Source organism: Seriola dumerili, unplaced genomic scaffold (genome assembly GCF_002260705.1).
Source record: "Seriola dumerili isolate Sdu_G_001 unplaced genomic scaffold, Sdu_1.0 BDQW01000016.1, whole genome shotgun sequence".
Lineage (NCBI taxonomy): Eukaryota > Metazoa > Chordata > Actinopteri > Carangiformes > Carangidae > Seriola > Seriola dumerili.
This window is the reverse complement of record NW_019174271.1, coordinates 668,572-690,140: the sequence shown is the minus strand read 5'-3', so window position 1 is coordinate 690,140 and position 21,569 is coordinate 668,572. Positions and strand designations below refer to the sequence as shown.

At 40.9% G+C, this 21,569-nt stretch overlaps 2 protein-coding genes across 2 annotated transcripts in view; both read right to left on the bottom strand.

The window, feature by feature from the left end:
* enpp2 (ectonucleotide pyrophosphatase/phosphodiesterase 2) overlaps positions 1–2,140 on the bottom strand; it is a 35,874-nt gene extending 33,734 nt beyond the window's left edge. The window contains exons 1-2 of the mRNA XM_022751021.1: positions 2,021–2,140; positions 1,596–1,701 (exon numbers count right to left, since the gene is read on the bottom strand). Coding sequence (XP_022606742.1) covers positions 1,596–1,701; positions 2,021–2,140 — 226 coding nt within the window. The remainder of the gene's footprint in view (positions 1–1,595; positions 1,702–2,020) is intronic.
* A 2,577-nt stretch (positions 2,141–4,717) lies between these two features.
* Positions 4,718–21,569, bottom strand: part of taf2 (TATA-box binding protein associated factor 2) — a 31,224-nt gene continuing 14,372 nt past the window's right edge. The window contains exons 18-27 of the mRNA XM_022751010.1: positions 18,351–18,491; positions 17,194–17,304; positions 16,783–16,976; positions 15,455–15,594; positions 14,540–14,609; positions 13,746–13,855; positions 6,375–6,604; positions 5,864–6,028; positions 5,545–5,647; positions 4,718–5,453 (exon numbers count right to left, since the gene is read on the bottom strand). Coding sequence (XP_022606731.1) covers positions 5,155–5,453; positions 5,545–5,647; positions 5,864–6,028; positions 6,375–6,604; positions 13,746–13,855; positions 14,540–14,609; positions 15,455–15,594; positions 16,783–16,976; positions 17,194–17,304; positions 18,351–18,491 — 1,563 coding nt within the window. The 3' untranslated portion in view covers positions 4,718–5,154. The remainder of the gene's footprint in view (positions 5,454–5,544; positions 5,648–5,863; positions 6,029–6,374; positions 6,605–13,745; positions 13,856–14,539; positions 14,610–15,454; positions 15,595–16,782; positions 16,977–17,193; positions 17,305–18,350; positions 18,492–21,569) is intronic.

Below are 21,569 nucleotides of genomic sequence, written 5' to 3'. Positions count from 1 at the left end.
ACTGAACACGTGTGTTTTTAATGTCTCGAACACAACTGTGAAAAGCTTTCACAAGCTTAACGCCCCAAGAAGACACATTTGTATTGCCACACAATACTTGTAGTGAAGTGATGTAGGACTGTGACTAACAATTACTGTCATTATAGATTAATTAATAATCAATGAATTGCTTTTTTTCAATTAATACTGTAGTACAAATAATGTCAAAAAATACTGAAAAAATCCATCAGTTTCAGGTCATGTGACGTCTTCAAATTAAACCCAAGGATGTTCAGTTCAATAAGCAGCAAAGCGTCACTGGAGGGAAACTGGAACCACATGTCTGCTTGATAAATTACTTAAAGGATTGATAATCAAAATTACTTTCTGTTCGTTATTGATTTAATGATTGATCGTGTCATGGACTGGAATACTCTTCAGTGTCTCAAACTCCTGCGTCATGCTGACACACTGTTTTCTCTACAACAAAAGTACATTACATGAAGTTAATTATTCTATAATATAGAGCTGGAATAAATAATCAATTTATCAATTCGTCAGAAGATCAATTAGCAACATTCTGATAAGGGATTAATAATTTTACTGTAGCCTCTCATGTTATACTGGACTGAGAATCTGGTTGGATCGTGGGTCCAGGTGGGCGGGGCTTGGGGCGTGACTGAGAGTGGTGACTGCTTAGTTGTGACATCATAAAGTTCCAGAAGTCCTGACGGCTGGTTTTAAGGCTCAGTTTCTGAATACAGGCTGTGTGCATTTCTCTGTGGACTGAGGCTTTGATACTTTCACAGTATTAATATAGAACCTAGACCTGATCTATAATCAAACTAGGGACATCTACCTTTAGACTGTATGGACATTTAACATTTACTTTATTGTTCGTCCTCAATTTTATCTTGTCTTATCAAGCGCTTTGTAACTGTGTTTTGAAAACTGAAATAAATGAAGCTTATCATTATTATTATTATTTTTATTTCATAGATCAATGAAAATAATCTGCACATCAATCACTAATGAAAATTGTCTTTAGTTGCAGTCCTCCTATTGGTCACAAGATAATTAACAGGGCTGGAAACTGGAAAAACTAAATTTCTTCACAAAATAGTTCTAGACTTTTTTTGCATCTTTGCTTTTCTTAAGTGAAATGTTGGATAATCAAACACCTTCAGCTCAAGAAGTGATTGCTTCGTCTGTGAAGGGAAGATCTCTGTTTGGTTGAACTCCTCATCTGAACACAGCTGAACCTGTGACATTATTACTGTTTACCACATCATGTTATATTGTATTGATCTGTAAAAGGAGTTAAATGCTCTTTTTGCTGAAATTATATCAGACTAAAGGAAAAAAACAAACTCCTAGGTGTTTTTGTGACACCTTGGTTTATTTGACAGACTGATAACCTGTTTCTTACTTTACTGATTCTGCTCTTTTTTTTTTTTTTTTTTTACTATTTACAATAATGTCAGAGGTCACGGTGAAGCTGGGAGGCTTTTGGTGTCATTTTCAAGGCTGTCTCAGTTGTGAGTGTTTGCCGGCTCAGGGTCAAGCAGTTCAGAGACGTGCTCTCTGTTTCCCAGTAAGAAGAATTGCGTACTCACACTCTGTCCTGGCTGACGTCCTGTCCTCTCCGGAGCGTCTGGGCCGGTCGTAGACGAATGCCACACACACATCAGTGCCGCACAGGACTGACAGGATCCACACAAACTGAGACGACAACAACAACAACAACAACAACACAGCTGACATCACAGACATTTCTGTAACTGCTGCGTTTATTCTCCATTAACACAGTGGGCAGAGAAACAACAGGCACTTGTTGGACTAAAAACGTTCAGCACTTTTTCTTTACTCTTATGCAAGGACGCAACTTTTCTACTTTGCTTTGTTTTGGCTTTTTAAATTCAATTTTTTTTCAATATTAAAGAAAACAAACTGTCGCTGCTTGTAAACTTTCTGATCCAAAGTTCACTGTCATTTATATTTTCTAAGGTTTGTGAAGGATTACAGCCACAACTGGTGACACCTGAATAAAGCACAGACTCATGGAGGTGTTTCTGTCTCTGCTGGCTGCATTTTGTCGGTAACCTGTCAGGACTCGTGCGGTGCTGAGTTCAAAGTCAATCAGGACCACCCGCATCCGCATGACAATCAGTTTGACGAATCCTTCGCCACTTGGAAATGACAAGAGTCTACGATTGTTCTGCAAATGCTGAGCAGCAGGAAGGCGGGAGGAGGGAAAGAGGTTGTCCAAGGAAAAATGCAGAGAATATATTAGGAAAATCTCATTTCATAAGTAACGAATAACAAAAACGGACTAATTACGCAGTTAAAGGCGTAATTACGCACGGATTTACGCACGGAGACCCGCAGCTAAAAAACATGTAGACATGGACTCTTACCGTACCAGTTTGTGCAGCAACATGTTCCTCTGCCGGGCTGAGAGCAGTCAGCGCTGTAGGTGGGAGAGTGACTGATGCTGACTCCGTAAGAGGAGGACCACCAGAGAGGAGGACCGTTAAAGAAACCAGGAGAGGGAGGGGGAGAGGGAGAGGGATGGAGGGGGAGGTGACTGAAAGCTGGAGTCACTGGAGCTGAGGTGGAGGAGGTGTTTTTATGTTAAAGAAAGATGTGGAGAGGAGAAGTACAGTCTGCCTAATGAGACCGGACCTGGAGAAATAAAATACGATTTGAAAATAAGATACCCTGTAAGGTTCAATACATATACCATCCATACAAAAGTGGCAACTGTGAAACTGATACTGACATTTGCCAACCTTAAAAAATAAAGCATGTTCAAAGTAAGGAGAATCTATTTGGCCTTAATATTTTGTTAAATTGTAAATGTCTATCAGTAAGTGTTACTTCCAGGCTTTAGCTGTAGAGTGGGTACCACTAGTGGACTGACTGAAATAAGGGAATGGGTGGTGGCTGAAAAAGATTTCAGTTTTGGCAGCTCGCTGAACAACAGAGAAACTTTCTAATGACTATTGACACAGGGGATCAATCTGTATCAGAAAGCAGAACCTCCTGGATGCAGATGGCACCGTTTTTACTTTCAGATACTTGCAGCTGATATTAGTCCTCATAACCCCAAATTAGATGGATATTGTTAATGGGGTTTTATTTTATATGGGGACCCAAAACAACACTCGCAGGCTAGTCAATTTGCAGCAGATAAACTGTCTGTGTATTTTAATATGCCGTCAGTTTGTGTGGCTGTAAAAGAGAGTTTTTTTCGTCTCAATGGGACTTCCAGGTAAAATAAGGTAAAATGAAAATATACAGACCTGATGATCCACACTTGCTTCCCCGCTGCCACACACAGTTTGTACTGTAACTAAAATTATGACACAACTTTCAGTAGGTTATTGTTGTTTAAAGGTCCATACAGTTTGAAGGTAGATGTCCATGTGTAGTTTGATTATAGATCAGGTCTAGGTTCTATATTAATACTGTGAAAGTATCAAAGCCTCAGTCCACAGAGAAATGCACACAGCCTGTATTCAGAAACTGAGCCTTAAAATGAGTCATCAGGACTTCTGTAACTTTGTGATGTCACAACAAAGCAGTCCCCACCCTCAGCTATACACCAAAGCCCCGCCTACCTGGACCGACCATCCAACATTGCAGGATTTGGTTTCTCTGAGTGTTTACCTGAAATCTGTTCAGTTTAATGATCAGTTTTTTAGGAGCCATATGCATTAACTTTGGATTTGTTAAATCAGTGGTTGATATTATGAGACGATAAAGGACTTAATAAAATGTGTTGATGCAAAATGGTGCTTGAAGGAAACAGTAGTTAGAATTGATATCTAAAGTAGCTGCTGTTGCCCTGGTTTCTCACTGCTGATGCTGCACGACTGACTACAACACTGATGCTGGTCATCTTCTTCAATCTAAAGAATAAAAGCAAAGATTCATTTTATCCAATTTATTATAAAAACAAATCAGCAAAATTTAAACAGAGATTACAATGTAGAAAATGTGAGCCCCAAACTTCCTAAAATAAGTTGCATCCTTAATTTCCCATAATGCCTTTGGACTCTTCTTTAACCCGTTCTCTCTCTCTCTTTCCTCTACATCTGTATCAGTTTGTACTGTAACTGTAACTAATATCTCACAGCTCTCAATAGGTTATTGTTGTTAATTAAGAACAAACAAACTGGTGTGTCTTCTATTTTAACAGTTTGTTATACCAACAGAGGAATTAAAAACGCTCATATGAACTAAATGGGAATAAATGTTGGCAGGGATTACTTAAGAATTTATTTGTGCTATTTAGAAAAAAACTAGATGAGATTTAAAGGCTGATTACGTAAGAAACCCGTTCTTAACCATCTGAATCGCAGGTTTGATACCAGTACGTTTATCTACACAGTGAATACTGAATTCTTTATGTTCATTCCATTGTTTAAAAAAAAAAATACCTCATCAACTCAGAACCAGAGCCAGAGTGAACCTGGCTGTAAACGCCTTGTGTGGAGCTGGAGCTAAAACATTCATAAATACAACAGCATCTTTAATCAGTGGTGACAGATGGAAAACAGAAAGTATTTAAAAACACACTAGTATTACTTGTTTTGATTGTACAGTGAAATTCCTTTGTTTAGTTTAGGGAAATATCATTTGCAGGATGTTAAAGACACTGGGGGCTGAATTCAGTCTTGGATGGTTAAATCCACACCACGATGGATCCTACCCCCCCCCCCCCACCCATCAGAAGCCACTCACTGAATGTTGGGATTCAGCTGTGGGGACGAGACACACCACAGTGGTGTCTGTGCAGCAGGGACGGGCGTACGAGGTCGGCTGAGACTGTTTGTGGAGAGAGGTGTGTGGTTTCATGCCCCAGACGGCCTGGAAGCAGTGCCCACAAACTCCTGCATGCTGTGTGTGTGTGTGTGTGTGTGTGTGTGTGTGTGTGTGTGTGTGTGTGAGAGAGACACACAAGGCACAAGGACGCCTCTGGAGGGTTTACAGTCCATGTTTCCTGTTGCTGTTTCTGCTGAGGAACACCAAACCTACCTTGTCATTCATTCATCACTGAGTCATGAATATTTAGATAAACCGAACGTTTTTTCTTCCACTGAGTGTCACACAGGGATCCGAGTCTGCTAGTGTGAGATGGATGTATCCAGTTAACATCTGTCCAGATGTTTAGTCAGACAGAGACGGCGAGCGCAAGGACCTGCCGCTGGCGGGGCTGTTGCTGTAGGCGTGCGAGTTGTCCCTCTCCCTCTCCTTCTCCTTGTCTTTGCTTTCGTGTTTGTGCTTGTGCTTGTGTTTGTGTTTGTGCTTCTTCTTCTTCTTCTTGTGCTCGTGGTGGTGGTGGTGATGGTGGTGGCCGTGCTCGCTGCCATGTTTAGAGGATGAGGAGGTGGTCTCTTTAGAGAAGGAGGGCGCCGGCGTGGCGGGCATGGAGAGCATAGACTGTTCGACCGACGGCGGCTCTTTACCTGGAACAAGAGGCGCAGAAGGAGTGTGACTGACCTGGTCGTGGGTTTATTCAGTTTCAGATGATGAGTGAAATATTGTGCGTGCACTTACCTGGTGTAGAGGGTCTCTCTAACAGATTGAGATGATGGTGGATGAAGGCTTGACTGTCATGAACAGTCTCCATATCAATATCTTCTTCTTCCATGGTGTTAAACTACAACAGACCAGAACTTCACATCAATACCAATGAAAATCACATGAAAATCACCTGTACAATTCTTGTATAATAAAGACAAAACAGAGAATTTACATTAACAGAATACATCACATCAGTAAAACTTAAGTCCATCATTAATTCCTGAGCAGAATAATGATTTTAGAGGAGCAGAACAAAGCTGAGTGAAGCATGAGCAGGTCAAAAGTCCTTTACCCTGATCTTGTAGCGCCCTCCTCTTGCATCATCATCCTGTTGCTGCAATACCTGTCCCGGTTCTGGAGGGGACCCCAGTGGGGTGTCAGCCTTCCTCTTCAGGCCCTGAGGTGGTTGGCCCACCCCGCATACCCCTAATGAAATAGGATCTGGCTCTTCATCCACCTGCAGACACAAACAAAGAACCTTGAATCAGGGTTCTCACTCTTTTCTAGAGCTCATTTTCCAGGACTCTTCCAGGACATTTCCAGTGATGATCTAGCTCATATGACAGACCAAAATCTAACCATACACCAACTGTTACTATCTGTGGAAGTCTGATTTAAAATAAGTGGAGTCAATACTTGGTTATACTTATCTATGAAATTATCTCTTAAAAGCTTCATCAATTATGAAATTATGACAAATGAAGTGAGTTAATAGTCTACCTGAAATAGCTTCACACATACGTTGTATTTTCTGTTTACACGACATTAACTGTCCTGATAATCAACAATCCCACACCACTTACAGCTGCGTAGCTCATGCCAACGCCGTGGATGCCTATACTGGCAGGTGTGTCCATGACGGTGCTGACACCGAGCTCGGGCTTGATGGTAGGGTTGAGCACAGCTTTCTTCTCCTTCAGGTTGAGCACGAGGCCCAGTTCAGGCAGGGGCAGGCAGGAGGGACGGGTCAGACCAAACAGTGTGTAGTAGAGGTTCACAGCGTCGCATCGGAGCCGCCAGTCATGTGAGGTACCTGGGAGAGTAAGATGGAGACAACAGATGAATTTGTCCTGGTGACCTAAGATGCTGGTCATCCTTCCTTTGTTTCCCTTTGCCTCCTGTCACCTCACATGAAAATGTTTTCTTCAAAAATGTCCCAAAAAAATCCTAAAAAAAATCTGTCAGATAATCAAACACATCACCATCAAGGTTGCACACATTGCAGAGCAGCCTTAAGAAACACAGGCACTGAAAATGCATTTCTAGCTCAAAATGCGTGTGAACGCTGAGAGCTGAATGAGATTGCTGAAGCAATGCTGAAGAAGCTGAAGCAGTGCTGAAGTAGCTGACGCAATGGCTGAAGATTAAAACCAGAACTTGTAAGATGGAGATTGAATGGCATGAAATGGTTGAAAAAGGCCTGAATTGTTGATAGAAAGTGTAACAAATAGAACAAAACTGTACAAAAATGTGCAAAATGTACAAAACAGAAAAGCCTGTCAGTTGAAAGCTGAAGGAGATTTCTGAAACAATGCTAAAATGGTTATGGTTTTATGCTAAAAAGCAGCTCATATTTACTTAGTACAGTGCTTTGAAAAATTAGATGCCAAAATGTTAAATTGGAGGAGCTGCAAAAGCCGAGGACTGAAACATGTTATTGAAACAGTTGAAAGCCAAATCATTTACTGCCAAAGGTGGAAGTAGGAATAAAATGCCTTAAAACTGTGAGAAATCATTTGTATTATTAGAAAGAAACAGAAAGATGAACTGTATTCTAAACAATAGAAAATTTAATTTCTTAACAGTTACACTAGACAGAAATTGGTCTCAGTTGTGAAGTTTTTAAATTTTGTAAATACAATCCAATCTGACCTCAGAACAGTTTGAAGGACTGAGTGTAAGTATTCTAAATACAGTGCAAGCTGACCAGAGAACAGCTTGAAAGGTCTGAGTACTGAGTGTAACAAGTCTAAATACAGTATAAGGTGACCTGAGAACAATGGAGATGGTGCTGATGTGTGTCTGTCAGTATGTGTGTGTGTGTGTGTGAGAGAGAGCAAGAGAGAGAGAGTCTGGCTGTGGAAGACACAGAATCATACAAATCTATGGGAGCAAGGGGTCAGCGAATCTCACAAACTCCTGCCATTATATAGAAAACAGTATGTAATAACAGCAAAATTATCACAGTCAGCACCAAAAGACTCTCCTGAACACGTCTATGTGGTTTTAGTGTTCTCACAGCAAAAAATAAGGAAACAGGAGCAAGTTACAAAAAAGGGTCAGTTCTACTTTTCTCCTGAAATCAGCTCCTGAATATGTATTGCAGTCTATAGTTGGATGGTACTCCAATCACTTTGAGGCTCACTGTTCAAATTCTGTAAGTCTCTGTGCTAAGGTAGACACTTTCTATGAAACAGCGCAGATTTGCTACAACCTAGGAGGAAATTATGTGTGAAGACTAAAAAACAGATTTTTTCAGACAAGTTCTATAGCGTCTCCCACTCTAGCGATGATGTCATCCACTCTAGCCCTGAACATTCCATACAATACACACCCATTATAATAATGGGCAATAATTTAAAAACAGTAAAAGATATGGAAAAGTTGAATACAAGTTTAATAGCTGAAAGCCTTGTGAACATTTAAAGTTTGAATGAAGTCTCTACTGTAGCTGAAAGTATACAGAAGTAGTTGAAGTTCTAAGAGCAGAAAGTTTTCAAGGATTTGAACATCGTTTCCATTCATTTGAATGGCTAAAAAATAGCAGAAATAGCGTAATATTTCAGAAATGATAAATATGTAGAAAAAACTGAGTTCATGCAATAATCTTCAGAAGAAGCTGAATAATTTTGATAGCTGAGTGGTTTCTCTAGTACAAAGTATGAAGAAGTAGTTAGAGACTGAAAACGGGATGGAAGAAAAATAAGAATTAGAAGAATAAAGATTTGAATAACAAAAGTGTGAATGCCTCAGCATTACTTCATATTGGCATGTAAATGTCTTCAGGCTGGGACCCTTATCAAACGTATAAAGCCTGGGCCGGTTTGGACGATGTGTGCTGGTGTTATAACAACTTCCTGTTTCATGGTGAAACATCAAAATTCGCAGTGGCACCACAGGCAGGCCATTCAACAAAAACTGAAAAGCTCCGCGATTTAGTATTGCAAAGTTCTTAAGACTATACTGACCAAATATGATGTCCATCTGATCAGTTCTGTAGGAGGAGTTTGTTGTTTGTATGAGTTTTCAAGCATGTTTAGCCCCTCAATTAGGCGATGAATTTTATGGAGAATAACAAGAAGAGACAGCAATTTCAAGAGGGTCCTCCTCTGTCGGTGTTCGAGCGCTGATGAGGGACAGAGGGATGAAAAGACAAAGGACTGAGGAAAAGGGAAAAAGGAAGGAAAACAGGAGTCAACATCAAACCTGAGCTGAGGGAGGCCCTACATGTTCTTTAACTACACATTGTACCTGACGTCCCCACGAGAGACAATACCAGCACCACTAGATAATGAGTTCTCAGCGACATGAAGCTGAATACATCATTATACGGTTCAGTGGAGTCGCAGCGCGCTGAGAGTTGGAGGGAATTAAACACCAAATACTGCTGAAGGTGATGATTCAGAGGCCTGGTGCCGAACAAGAGGGGTGGACTGTGGCTTTGGAGGAAGGTTGAAATATATCACTCTAATGCAGCGGGCCCTCCTGGGAGGGCATAGAGCCACTGCAGGGGGGGTGTGTAGGGCCAGGGGAAACATATGAGTGAAACTATGAGCTGAATTAAATTTCTTTATATAGAGATAATAAACTAAAGTTTGCTGCTGCACTTTATTTCACTAACATTCAACATGGATCCTTTTTTATTAGCTCCTTCCCCTGTCATTGTTAATGATTGTGCGGGTGGGGAGGGTGGGGAGTGGGGCTTCCGATGGAGGGGGGTGCCAGTGAAAGTTTGAGAAGCTGTAAGAGCAGCAGAAAGTTCTCTGAGGTTTGTGTTCCTACAGCTCTGACCTTCAGCCGTGAAACATCATCCTGTGTGAGTGTGGTGTTTAACACATGGGGGGCTGTGGCTTATGTGGGAGGAGAGGGTAAAACAACCAACACATTTTCATTACACAGTATTCAAGGTTCCCTCATGCTGGTCCCTGTGTATTTAAACTGGCAGCAGAGTCACTGACCCACACCAACTGACCGACAAACAGAAGTTCAGCTGTCTCTCTGTTCATCCTTCAGGCCTGTAACTCAGTGAATTCAATCACATGTCGGGGCAGAGGGTCTTCAGGAATATGGCATCGTGAACATACACTTGTATTTGGGTTTTGAGGCTGTGTGTATTTGGATTGGCAGACTGAACCGTTGTGGCTTGGCTGAAAGACACATAGGACCCCCTGAAAGAGAGAGCAACAATGAAACCTGAATACACAATAGAAGGCAGAACCATGTGCATCCATGGTGGAGACGCTGCACCAAAAAGTAGACCTGAACCTTCTTCAGTTCATGATTGGAAGAAACAAACGTAGAATAATGAAAGAAGAAAAAGCAGACAAACATCTGAGCCAACAAATATAAAAGCTGCTGATACTTCTGCACCTACAGCAATGTGTCAGAGACACTGATGACAATCACCTGAGGGACAGAAGAGCCAACAACAACGCCACCGAGTTACTGGGGTTGTTACATGGCGTTTCCCAAACGACCAATTAATACCAACGAGGAGGGTGTGCTGGGTTTTCTGTTACAGCCAAATATCTGAGAGAACCACTGTGTTATGGTGATGTAGCAGAAAGATACTGTAGAAAAACAGTGTTTTACAATTTGCTTCAGACCAAGTGTTGGTGATCCTGTATCAATCAAAGTTTATCTGTATAGCACTTTCATACAGGTTAGTGCAGTTCAAAGTGTTTCACAGACAAGTGATGAGCTAAAAAGAAAAGGACAAATCAAATAAGAAACTGACAATGAGATACAATAAAAAAGATTAAAAAGCTATAGTAATACAAACGAACAAAAAAAACTAAAACTAAAAACTGAATAATGAAATAACAGATAAAATAGAATAAAATACTATTTATAACATAGATACAATACAATAAGTGAATAAAATAAAGAAACCATATAACCATATAAAAAACCATATTTAATTAAAAGCCAGTCTGAAGAAGTTTGTGTTGAGTTTACAGTTAAAGATTTCAACACTTGCGGCTGCTCTCAGAGGGTTCCATCTGCTTGGAGCATAAAAGCTAAAAGCTGCCACACCAAAGGTTTAGTCCTGTACTCCAGGACAATTAACAGACTCGTGCTAGAGGACCTCAGGAGTCGCACTAGTTCGTACTGTGTAAACACGTGAGACATACGTATCTGTCGGTGCAAAACCAGGAAGTGCTGTAAAAACAAAGTAGAAAGGCTCTCCACTGAGTGGTCAGCTTTATGGATCAGTGCTGACACACTTAGACAAATGATTCAACATCAATTAACGATCAAGTCACTGATCAAAGATGTCCGATCTTCTCTGGCTGCAGCTTCTCATATTTGAGGATTTGCTGCTTCAATTTGTTTTCTATCTTTTAAATGCAACATGTTTGTTTTTGTCAGACAAAACAAGCAGTTTACAGAGTTACTTCAGCTCTGGGAACGTTAGAATAAATGATTCATAAAAATTAGACTGATTACTCATTAATGAAAATGATTGTTAGTTGCATCTTCTGTCAAGCTGCACAATCACAGTACTACAGGCATAGTACTGCACATCGTTATACATTTAATAGGAAATGAATGTGCAGACACGTGTCTGGAAATAAGACAAATCTCTGCAGCTTTTCTCAACAGGAATATCTAAGAAGAGATGGACAGAGATAAGAAGAGAAAGGAAAAGAACGAGTAAAATCCTGAAAGACATTGAAACATCAAACTACTGATATCTGCAGTCAGATGCTGCTTCACTTTAGCTTCAAGCTCAAAGAGAAGCAAAGTCTGGACACCAACTGATTGAGACACAATTGCTTCATCACCCATTAGAAAACAGTTCATTCAAACCCCTCTGGGATCGATTCTGATCACACACACCATCCAATCAGTGTCAGTGAGCTGAGCAACAGAGGACTGGTTTAGTAGTCCGATATGTGTCCGTCCAGTCAAACACATGTAAAGGGGAACTCACTGGATGTAGACTATAAACCTGCCATGGGAGACGTTCTCCTCCCTTTCCTCTTCCCCCACCTGTTTGCACCTTTAAAATCCCCTTTGCTACAGGAAACAACAACAACCTCTGAGCTGCAGCCTACACACCGAACATGCCGTTTTGATGACGATCTGGATCATGTACAATCACACAACTGACACGTCTTTACTGATTATGACGTTTTCTTTGCGAGGGAATCATCCATTTTAACCAGAGTGCAAATGTTCCCCCAAGACAGGTTCCTATCGGACACTGTCGCTGCATCCTAAGCTCAGCACCGCCCAAAATGATTGTGATTGGTTTAAAGAAATGCAAAGAAGCCAGAGTGCTTTCTCCCCTACGGCAGACCATCCAGCTCTGACACAGAGCTGTGGAGTTAGCTCTGCATGTGTGAGACTAAGGGGAAGTTAATTTATCTCTGCCTTTGTCTATATGAAAGACAGAACGTGATGGTTTTACCTCATTTTATGACTGAGATGATTCTAGATCACAGATGATATTAATGATAGAAAGAAATCTGTGATCTGTGACTTGATGGATGTGTTTATCTAAAAGACTTCAGTCTGACTACGTCCTTATTGTCAGGGGCTTAAGTTGGAATAGACACTGTAGCAACATGGAGAACAAAAAAACATCTGAACTGAATGCACAGGGATAAAAAATGAGAACAGTATGTCCAGTAAACCAGAGGGCTGGTGGTGAACTGGGTTCTCCTTGGTCTCTGTCAGCAGAAAACTATGACCCTTGCTGGGTTCTTGGTCATTTCACTGACCAAAGCCATTAATGTCTGGTTAGTGAGTTTGGCGACTCGAGGAGGAGTCCTGGTGGTTCCAGACTTCATGTCACAGTCATGGAGTTGTTGCTGAAATGCGCCACTGGGAACTTTCAAGTCAATAACAAGACTAAATCTGCAGCCGCTGTAGCTTGTGACAAACTTTCAGACGGCACCAGCAGGTTTTTAAATTCCTCCTCAGATCTGAAACCGCAGAGAAACCAGAAGAGAACTAGTAAAATGAGACTGGCTCCTGTTGTGACAGACTTTGGAGTAATAGTGAATAGGCACTGCTGGCTTCGATAGACAGTAAGAAAATGTCCCATCTCTTAAGGTGACATATAAACATGTTCGGTCTCTGCAGTGTCTTGCCTCATCTACAGGGATTCACTTTAACTTTGTGCCAGGTGAAACCAAAGAAACTGTCAGTGAATAAAATTTTTTTTCATGCGTTACTTGTTGTAGAGCCGTGAGAGCTCATCTTGTAAGAAACACTAAACATGAATTAAATGTAATTTTGTCAGTGTAATTGCTCATAGTTGTAGTTGGATCAGTCCATGTGTGCTTCCACACTACATCATCAGAGCAGTGTATAAAACTAAGCTGTAATTTGTTCTTGAACGAAAAACCCGAAGAGAAACTGTCCAAAACCCACTGACCGTTTAATGCATTTTTGAATCCAACACTGTACAACCCCAAAGCCTAATGAGAATACTGAGCAGCCTGTTGGAGAGAGTCACCAAAGAGAAACAGAATCCAGGCTAAAAGACACAATGTTCTTTTCTTGATGAACTGACTCTAACCAAACACAACTGAGTCTGACATGTTCCTGCAGGAGAGCGGGAGGGCTAAAACTGGGATAAAGGGCCACAGCTTTGTTCGCCACATCCTCAACACACTGTCAACTGCATCTGATCGGCGGTGATGGAGGATTTACAAATGTTTCGGTCATATCCCCAGTCACAAGCTCAGACTGATGCACCACACACACTGAGTTTGTATCAGTGTGATGAAAGTTTATTACTCATTACTGTGCACACACATATACATACCACACACCCATACACACTCATATATACTGATAGAACAGCCATTAGGGGCAGTTTAGGATTGAGTATCTTGCCCAGTGACACTTCGACGTGCAGACTGGAGGAGTCGGGAATTGAAGCACCGACCCTCTGATTAGAGGTTTGACTCGCTTACCTCCCAATGCATGTGTCTCACCTGAGTTCATGAGCTTCCAGAGTTGGTCGACCAGCGCTTCATTACACAGAGCCGAGTCTGTCATCTTTGTGAACGGTGGATTCTTACATAGCATCCCCAGGATCTTATGTCTGATTGGATGACAAAAAGGAAATAAGAAGGTTTAGTAACACAAAACAAGTATTTCTCTCTAACTTTGGAAGACACCCACTTGACTTGCCTAACTGAGAAAGTTTACCTTTAGAATTAATTTATGCATGGAACAAGGCTGCAGATTCTGTCAACCTTTACTTAAAGTGAAATCATTTTGTGGAGGGTTTTTTTTGGAGCCACTATGAACAGGAGGAATAATTACAGCAAGAAAACTGTTTCAATGCACATGTCTGTGTGTAATTATTGTATTAAGTTACTCTTGAAAAATTTAGAGTTTAAACCTCCTGAAGGAGTCATGGTACTGAATAAAAATACACCTCTGATTAGAGGTGAAATCACTGATATTCTCTTACTTTAAAATCTCCTCTTTAAAAGATTTTAAATTTTACTAAGACAAAAGTGCTGACATTCATTTCATATGGAGCTAAATTCCATGAATCCTAAGGTAAACATTAGCATCAGACCATCAGTAATATGTTTTCTAATATTCTCACCACATTGCTGTTTCATGTAATTGTATAAGAACTGACAACAGATTTGGGAAGTTGGGATGTAATGACATAAAAACAAACAGAAACCTTGAGGCGAGGACACTGTAAGGTCCATAATGTGCAGCATGAATGTGTGTGAACAGAGTGCAGATGTGCTGGGTGTCCACTCACCTGACATAATGAGTCGGGTCGTTCTGCACCATGATGAGCAGCCACTGCAGCTCTGCTGCACTTCTTTCAACTGTAGACCAAAAAACAAAACATCATGCTCACAAAGAGAAAACAAACACAACAACCTTGATACAAAGACATGCCACTGTGGGAAAAATGATGAAACAAGAGATGTCGTTATAAAGTCGAACTACAACACCAAAAAAAGACTTATCTCCAGCTGCAGGAAATCAAATTACAGGAAATATGGTCACAACTTCCTCTCTCCGAGTTACAGTGTTGAATAATAACCAGAACATTATTATGTCACAGTGAAGTTGACCTTTGTCCTTTTGGATATATAATCATCACTTGATTTTACCCTTATAGACATCTGAGTTATATTTTGTCATAATTAGTATGAAGTAGTAGCATTAGTATGAATTCTTGAGTTATGGTCACAAATGTGTTTTGTGAGGTTACAGTGACCTTTGACCTTTGACCACCAAAATCATCTATTTGGGCCAAATTGAAAGAAATTCTCTGTTGGATGTTCATTAGGTTCATGAGAATGGGATGGACAGGTGGGTGGATGAACAATCTGAACAGATAATACCTCCACCCACTGCTGTCACCAGCATGGAGGGATACAAATTTGTGCAAATTTTTTTTTTTTCAACTAATAGTCACTTATCATGTCCTAATTATACACTGATTGGCATTTCAATAGGGGATTTGCCCCCCCCTCTGAACTCTGAGCAGTAAGTGTTCTCTTACATACACTATGAATGCACAGCCGCTTCCCCAAATTTATAACGTAGACACAGACTCATTTAAGATTAATGCAAGAGCCAATAATACTGATCTCCAGGGGCCTGTGAGCTGGATCCATGAGCTTCATAACAATACCAATATCACTTGTGTTAAATGTCACACCTCTTGTATAGTCCACCAGAGCCTCCAGGGCAGCAATGCGAACATCTACGAAGTGTCCGTACTCAGCGTAGGACTTGAAGAGTAAAGGGTCGCTGGGGATGTGGCCGTTCTTCTGAAGCTGACGGATTGCTCTCAGACAACTGGAGAGAAGAGGAAGACAGGAAAAATGAAGCAGATTATTCCAGCTGTATGAAAGGTATTCAGAAAGGTGACTAACAGAAAGGTGACGAGCCTTTTACTGTCCAGATAACACCAACATGAACTCTTGTGACTTCATAGATGATAAATAAATAATACAACCCTCACATCCTGTGACTTTGTCTTTCCTTTTCCGCTGACTTTATTAACTTGTAACACAGACATGAATAATATAAACAAGATAAATATGACAAAGATGGACATTATTTTCCAAAAAATCCCTGCAATGCTTATTGTTAGAGATGGAAACTTCTCAACTAAATAAAAATGATATATTTTACATTTTATTTTAATTGAAATGTCTCTTCCATATCTGCATTCCAAAATAAGCGGAAAAAAAAGACCGGCATAATTCTCAGCAACCAATAACAAGCTAAAACTCGCCCCCCTTATTAAATAATTGCACATAAATCGTTGTAATCTTTGTTGTAATGAGTGGACCTAAAACTAGAAAATCAAAACAAACATGACAAACAGGAGGTAAAGAATTCACCAGAGATAGACGACGCTAGACGCTCAAACAGCAACTCAGCAGAAACGATGCACTCAGTGCTCCAGATCATCGGTAAGGAAATTGTGATTTCAGGGCTGAGCATAAAGTGGATTTACACAAACTCAAAGAACATGAAAACCGAACTCCGAGACTTGAAACAGGAAATTTACCAAAAACTTTCTGCGAACTCCACACGAATCCAGGCTCACGAACCAGATTGAATGAAGCAAAAGCACATATTGTTGAGGCTGAGACTATGAAAGATGCACTGAATAAATCAGTGAAAAAACAGAATGACATGCAGGAAAAACTGACAGAGTTGGAAGGACAGTCTATGTGAAATAACATTTGCATTTATGGTGCACCTGAAGAGAAAGAATGCAAAAAAAAAAAAAGAAGCACTTCTCTTGTTACTCAGTTGACAAAATACGTCGAAACCCTTTCTCATATCACTGCACACTGTGCTGTATTTCATGTACTATAAAGAGAGAGAAAGCTCAGAAAACTGTCAGCCTTTCTTATGAATAGGAAGCAATATGCCAGAATTTTTACATTATTTTGTGATGTGAAACTGAGATGAGGAGCTGCAGGGAGAAACATCAACAAAACACACACAGGAGCACCTTCTGCTCTGTACCTGACAGTGATGGTGTTTCTGAAGCTCGGCAGCAGTTTCTCCATGTTGAGGAATCGGGTGATCTCCTCCAGGATGAGCCGGACGTCGCCATTTAAATTGTCCACTGTCCGCACCTCGTTGTTGATGCTGATGGCTGGGGTCAGGGAATTGGTCAGTGCTTCAATCAGTTCTGCACGGTAGTAGTTGTCTGAAAACTGAGGACAGGTGGAGGGGGGGGGGAAGAGAAGAAAGTAGATACCTCTGCTGATCACTGGGAACAAAGATTTACTGTTGGCAGCTGTAAAATAACAAAATTTAAACAAATGTCTTTTTTATGTTTTTAATAAGCCAAGAGAACCATTCATGTATAATCTGTGTATTTGTTTTTGTTTGAGTCTTAAAGAGTGAAATTGTGTAAAGATGCATCTTTACTTTGTTTTTTCTGTTGTCGTTGTACTTGATGAGGTCCAGGATAAAGTTGAGGACGTCTTTGGGACAGAGGTTCTGGACATCTCTGAGCAATGCCATGGCAACTGGCATCGTCTGACATTTAAGACAAAGATGAAACATCAATCACGATATATCGCTACTGAAGAGATGAAAAAAAACAACATCAGCTCAGTTATACAGTGTGCTGTAGTGTAGAAAACAACCAATACTGGAATCTTGAGGCTGATACCAAAATTTGAGAATATTAACGGTCCCGTATTTTTGTTGAAGTGTTGATTTATCAGAAATAGGGATGCCCCGATTAACTGGCTGCTCATCATTATCAGCTGATTTTTATTAAAAAATATGTGACCGTTAGATGGGAAATAATGCTTCTAGTCACCAATGACCTTCAAACCGATCACCTGTGATTAATACTCGGGTGTCTGCGGCTGAGAGAAGCACTGTCTGTGAGACTGAACGTCTCACATGCACGCCATCTGCAATTCATGTCAAAAATGATCGTAGTAGATTTCAGGAAAACACTCAGAGAAACCAAATCCAATGTTGAATGGTGGGTCCTGCTGGGCGGGGCTTGGGCAATGGCTGAGATTGGTAACTGCTTAGTTGTGACATCACAAAGTTCCAGAAGTCCTGACGGCTGGTTTTAAGGCTCAGTTTCTGAATACAAGCTGTGTGTATTTCTCTGTGGACTGAGGCTTTGATACTTTCACAGTATTAATATAGAACCTAGACCTGATCTATAATCAAACAATACATGGACATCTGCCTTTAGACTGGATGGAGCTTTAAAAATGCAGTGACATAAACATAAACAGTTTTTGATGAGGATGTTCTGAGTGTGACACTTTACAGCTGTAAAACAAACTCGTCAGGGCTCTCTGGTGGACAAAATATGGAACAGCAACTGTTTTAATCCACTAAAAAAGTCTGAGAAGTCTCCAAAAGCCTGAGACCACGTGGGAAAGTAGCCTCAGACTGTGATCTGTGATAAGCTAAAATCATACAAAGGCATCAGAAATTTGATACCCCAATCAAGCCTTGAATAAGAGTCGAGGACGACTAACGAAGCTGTTGCGAGGACCAGTGTGTGTTGAAGTGTGTGGACCTGCCAGTGCATTTTGTTTGTCTGACTATACCTTTTGCAGGAAGTAGCTCTGGAAGTTGATGAAGCTGTTGGTCTTTACGATGTTGGGGCAGCTCTTACAGCAGAACATCCTGGTGAACAGGGACTTCATGGCTGGCGGGCCCTGCCACGTGCTCACCATGGCGTTGGCTATCTGCAAAGTTCACACGAGAACAGATGAACACATTACACAATTACTTTAGATCAGTGCTGTTCAAGCTGCAGCATGTGGAGGACAAACGTTTGGTTTCAGGATTTCTGCTCGACATATCAAATGTAAAATGTACACAGAAGTATGAGCTGCACACGGGTTAGAGTGATTATTTGAGAAATACTGTGTGGCACACAAATAACAAGTCAAGAATGTTGTAACTATTATAACAATGTCCCCCCTGACTGTTATAATTTTTGTGGTGAGGACTGAACTACAATGTAAGAGGCAAACGCACACATGAGGTTTCCTCAGGTATGAAGACCAGCGGCTCCAGTGGTCTTTGAGCTCCAACAGGATATTGGGGAATTTATGTTAATGTGGTAATAAAGGGCTAAGGGTCACTGGCGCAGGATGTTGTCATTTGGTTAGATAAATAAAGGGGAGTATGCACTAGTATGAGACCATTGCTCCTGTATGTGTGTGTGCATGCGTGCACATATTTTTTCTGTCAAGTGTTTTTAACATTTGTCAGTTTTTATGTGTTTTTGCCGTCAGATTTTCAGCCCTGGGCCATCCCTTCTGCCTTCCCACATTTCTACCAAAAACAAGCAAGTAAATGCTGTCCCTGCCAATCACAACGCAGCCAGGTCCCAGCTGAGGGTTAAAGTCAGTCATATTGAGCTCTGTGGTCGGTGTGGGTATGTGCGTCTGTGAGTTCATGTGTCTATATGCGTGTTAAAAGTGTGTGTGTGTGTGTGTGTGTAGTAGCGGTGGTAGAGGCAGTAGTAGTATATACCAAGGCCCAACATGGCAACTTAATGAAGAAGTGAAGTGCTGCCATTTCAGCCACCACTCAGTTTATCATGCTGTGAAAATATTGGTTCAGGTGGAAGTTGAACAGCGGAAATCCAGTGGGGTTAAAGTTGGAACCGACCAGATTCAGAGAATGGAGAATTTCCTGCAGCCACAGAAGAACAGGATTATTCAGTCAACTGATCTGAGAGCAGTGAGGGTTAAACTGCTGGGTGGCCTCGCTGGTGGGGAGGTTATATGTTGCTCTCATACTGTAGCTCACTTCCACAATGTCGTTTACACTAAAGATTGTATGTCCGAGATACTGTCATCTTCCATTAGAAATGAAAACAAGTTCTATCCCAAAATTTTGACATAAATTCAAAACAGATAAAAATTAACAACTTTGTTCCTCTGTTTTGTCCCTCTCACCGTGACTCACTCATCCAGACCTCCCAAACCTTCACTCATCTGACTAGCCCGAACCTAAAGCCCCATCCCCATTTTCTTTCATCTACTAATCTGTCCACATAGTCCCAGTATCCTTCCCTCAACTCTCACTCCATCTTTACCAAGCTAACTTCCATATATATTCTCTACCAATCCTACTTTCTGACGTTCTGTATGTGACTTTTAATAATTTTTACTGCCATTTGAAATTAATTTCAGAGCCATTTAAAAAAAAACAGTTTGTCTTCCACCAGATAAACCACATTAATGTGACCTCTGTCAAATTTGAGGAGTCTAAGTAAGGAACCAAAACAAAACCAGATCTGGGCCATCTGGACCTACAGGCTTTGACAGGCCAAAGTTCAGGACCTTACATAGTAAATCCATGAGATCATTATTTTAGTGGAAATTAGGTTAATTTGTGCATCAGTGAAAAGGTTCCATGTGACATTTATAAACAAGAAAACAGAAGAGCTGTGTTAATGACTCATTGTCACTGACACCAGAAGTCATGAGGAGCTGAGAGAATTCTATCTTCCAAAACAGAAACAGCAGAGCATGATTAAAAGCTGCATATTCATTTTATTTTGAAGGTTGGTGACCCCTGAACAGACTGAGATGATGTCAGGAACGTTAGGGAAAACGTATTTGCACCTTTTGACAATCTGCTCCATCAAGCTCATCTGTAAATCAATCACTACTGAACTCCCATCAGTGCAGCGACCGGTCATCGGCCTCCATATTCCAGACAAGTAGGTTTTAATCAGTGAAGAATCCCTCATCCACTCACAGTGTGCTTTATATGTCCTGAAAAAATCTGTTTCAGTCATCTGCGCACCATGTGGTTCGTATAAATAAAGCTTTAGCGACAACTGTGGTAACTGGTACATTCATCATACAGACTCCAGAGTTCTTCTCAAATGCTGTGTGATGAAATGGAGTACATCCTGTAGTGTCACACATATATTCATGAGTGTTCTACTGTAGCCAGGCTGCTGCTCGGAGGCTTCACTTTGTAAAATTCAATGTTCAAAACCTTTATGCTGCTGAACACACACACACACACACACACACACACACACACACACACACACACCAACAACACACACACACACACACACACACACACACACACACACACACACACACACACACACAGAGAGAGAGAGAGGACAAGACGCTTGTAAATAAGCTTGTGTGATTAATTACTAAAAGCCCAATTTGTGCATCTGTGTGTGATAAGAAACAACTTAGCCATGTGCACATGTGATTCCTTACTCACAGATGTGCATGTGTACAAACTTCTGTGTGCACACCCTGCGACTGCACATGCACATAAGTGTGTGCATATGATTCTTAACGTCAGGCTTTAAAAAATGACGTTTAATGTGGTTAAAGCAGGAAGTCAGTAAATCACTCTGCACTGATCTGTGAATGAATGTGGATGATCTTTACAATATCTGCTGTCCACAGCTGCTTTATACTGTATGAAAAGTTTCTCCTTCAGTTCATTAAAGCCCTGTGAACGAGCGCGGAGCACAGTGCTGTTATGCATGGCCGTTCACTGTGTTCACTTTCATTAAATCACCTGAAAACGACACCAGGCTGTTGTATAACCGTATAGACTTCTGCACACATAAGATTAATCGGTTATAACTAGATATTCTGCTTTTTAATAGCCTATGATGAGCCCTGGTAACCGGACATCACCTTTATAGAAAAGCAACAGACTCCATTGACAAAAACATTAATTTTACCTCAATGCAGAACACAGGGAGTTGCTGCTCTACTGCTGTCTCAGTTGGTTGGTTTTGTTTGTGTTATCGTGTGGCTTTC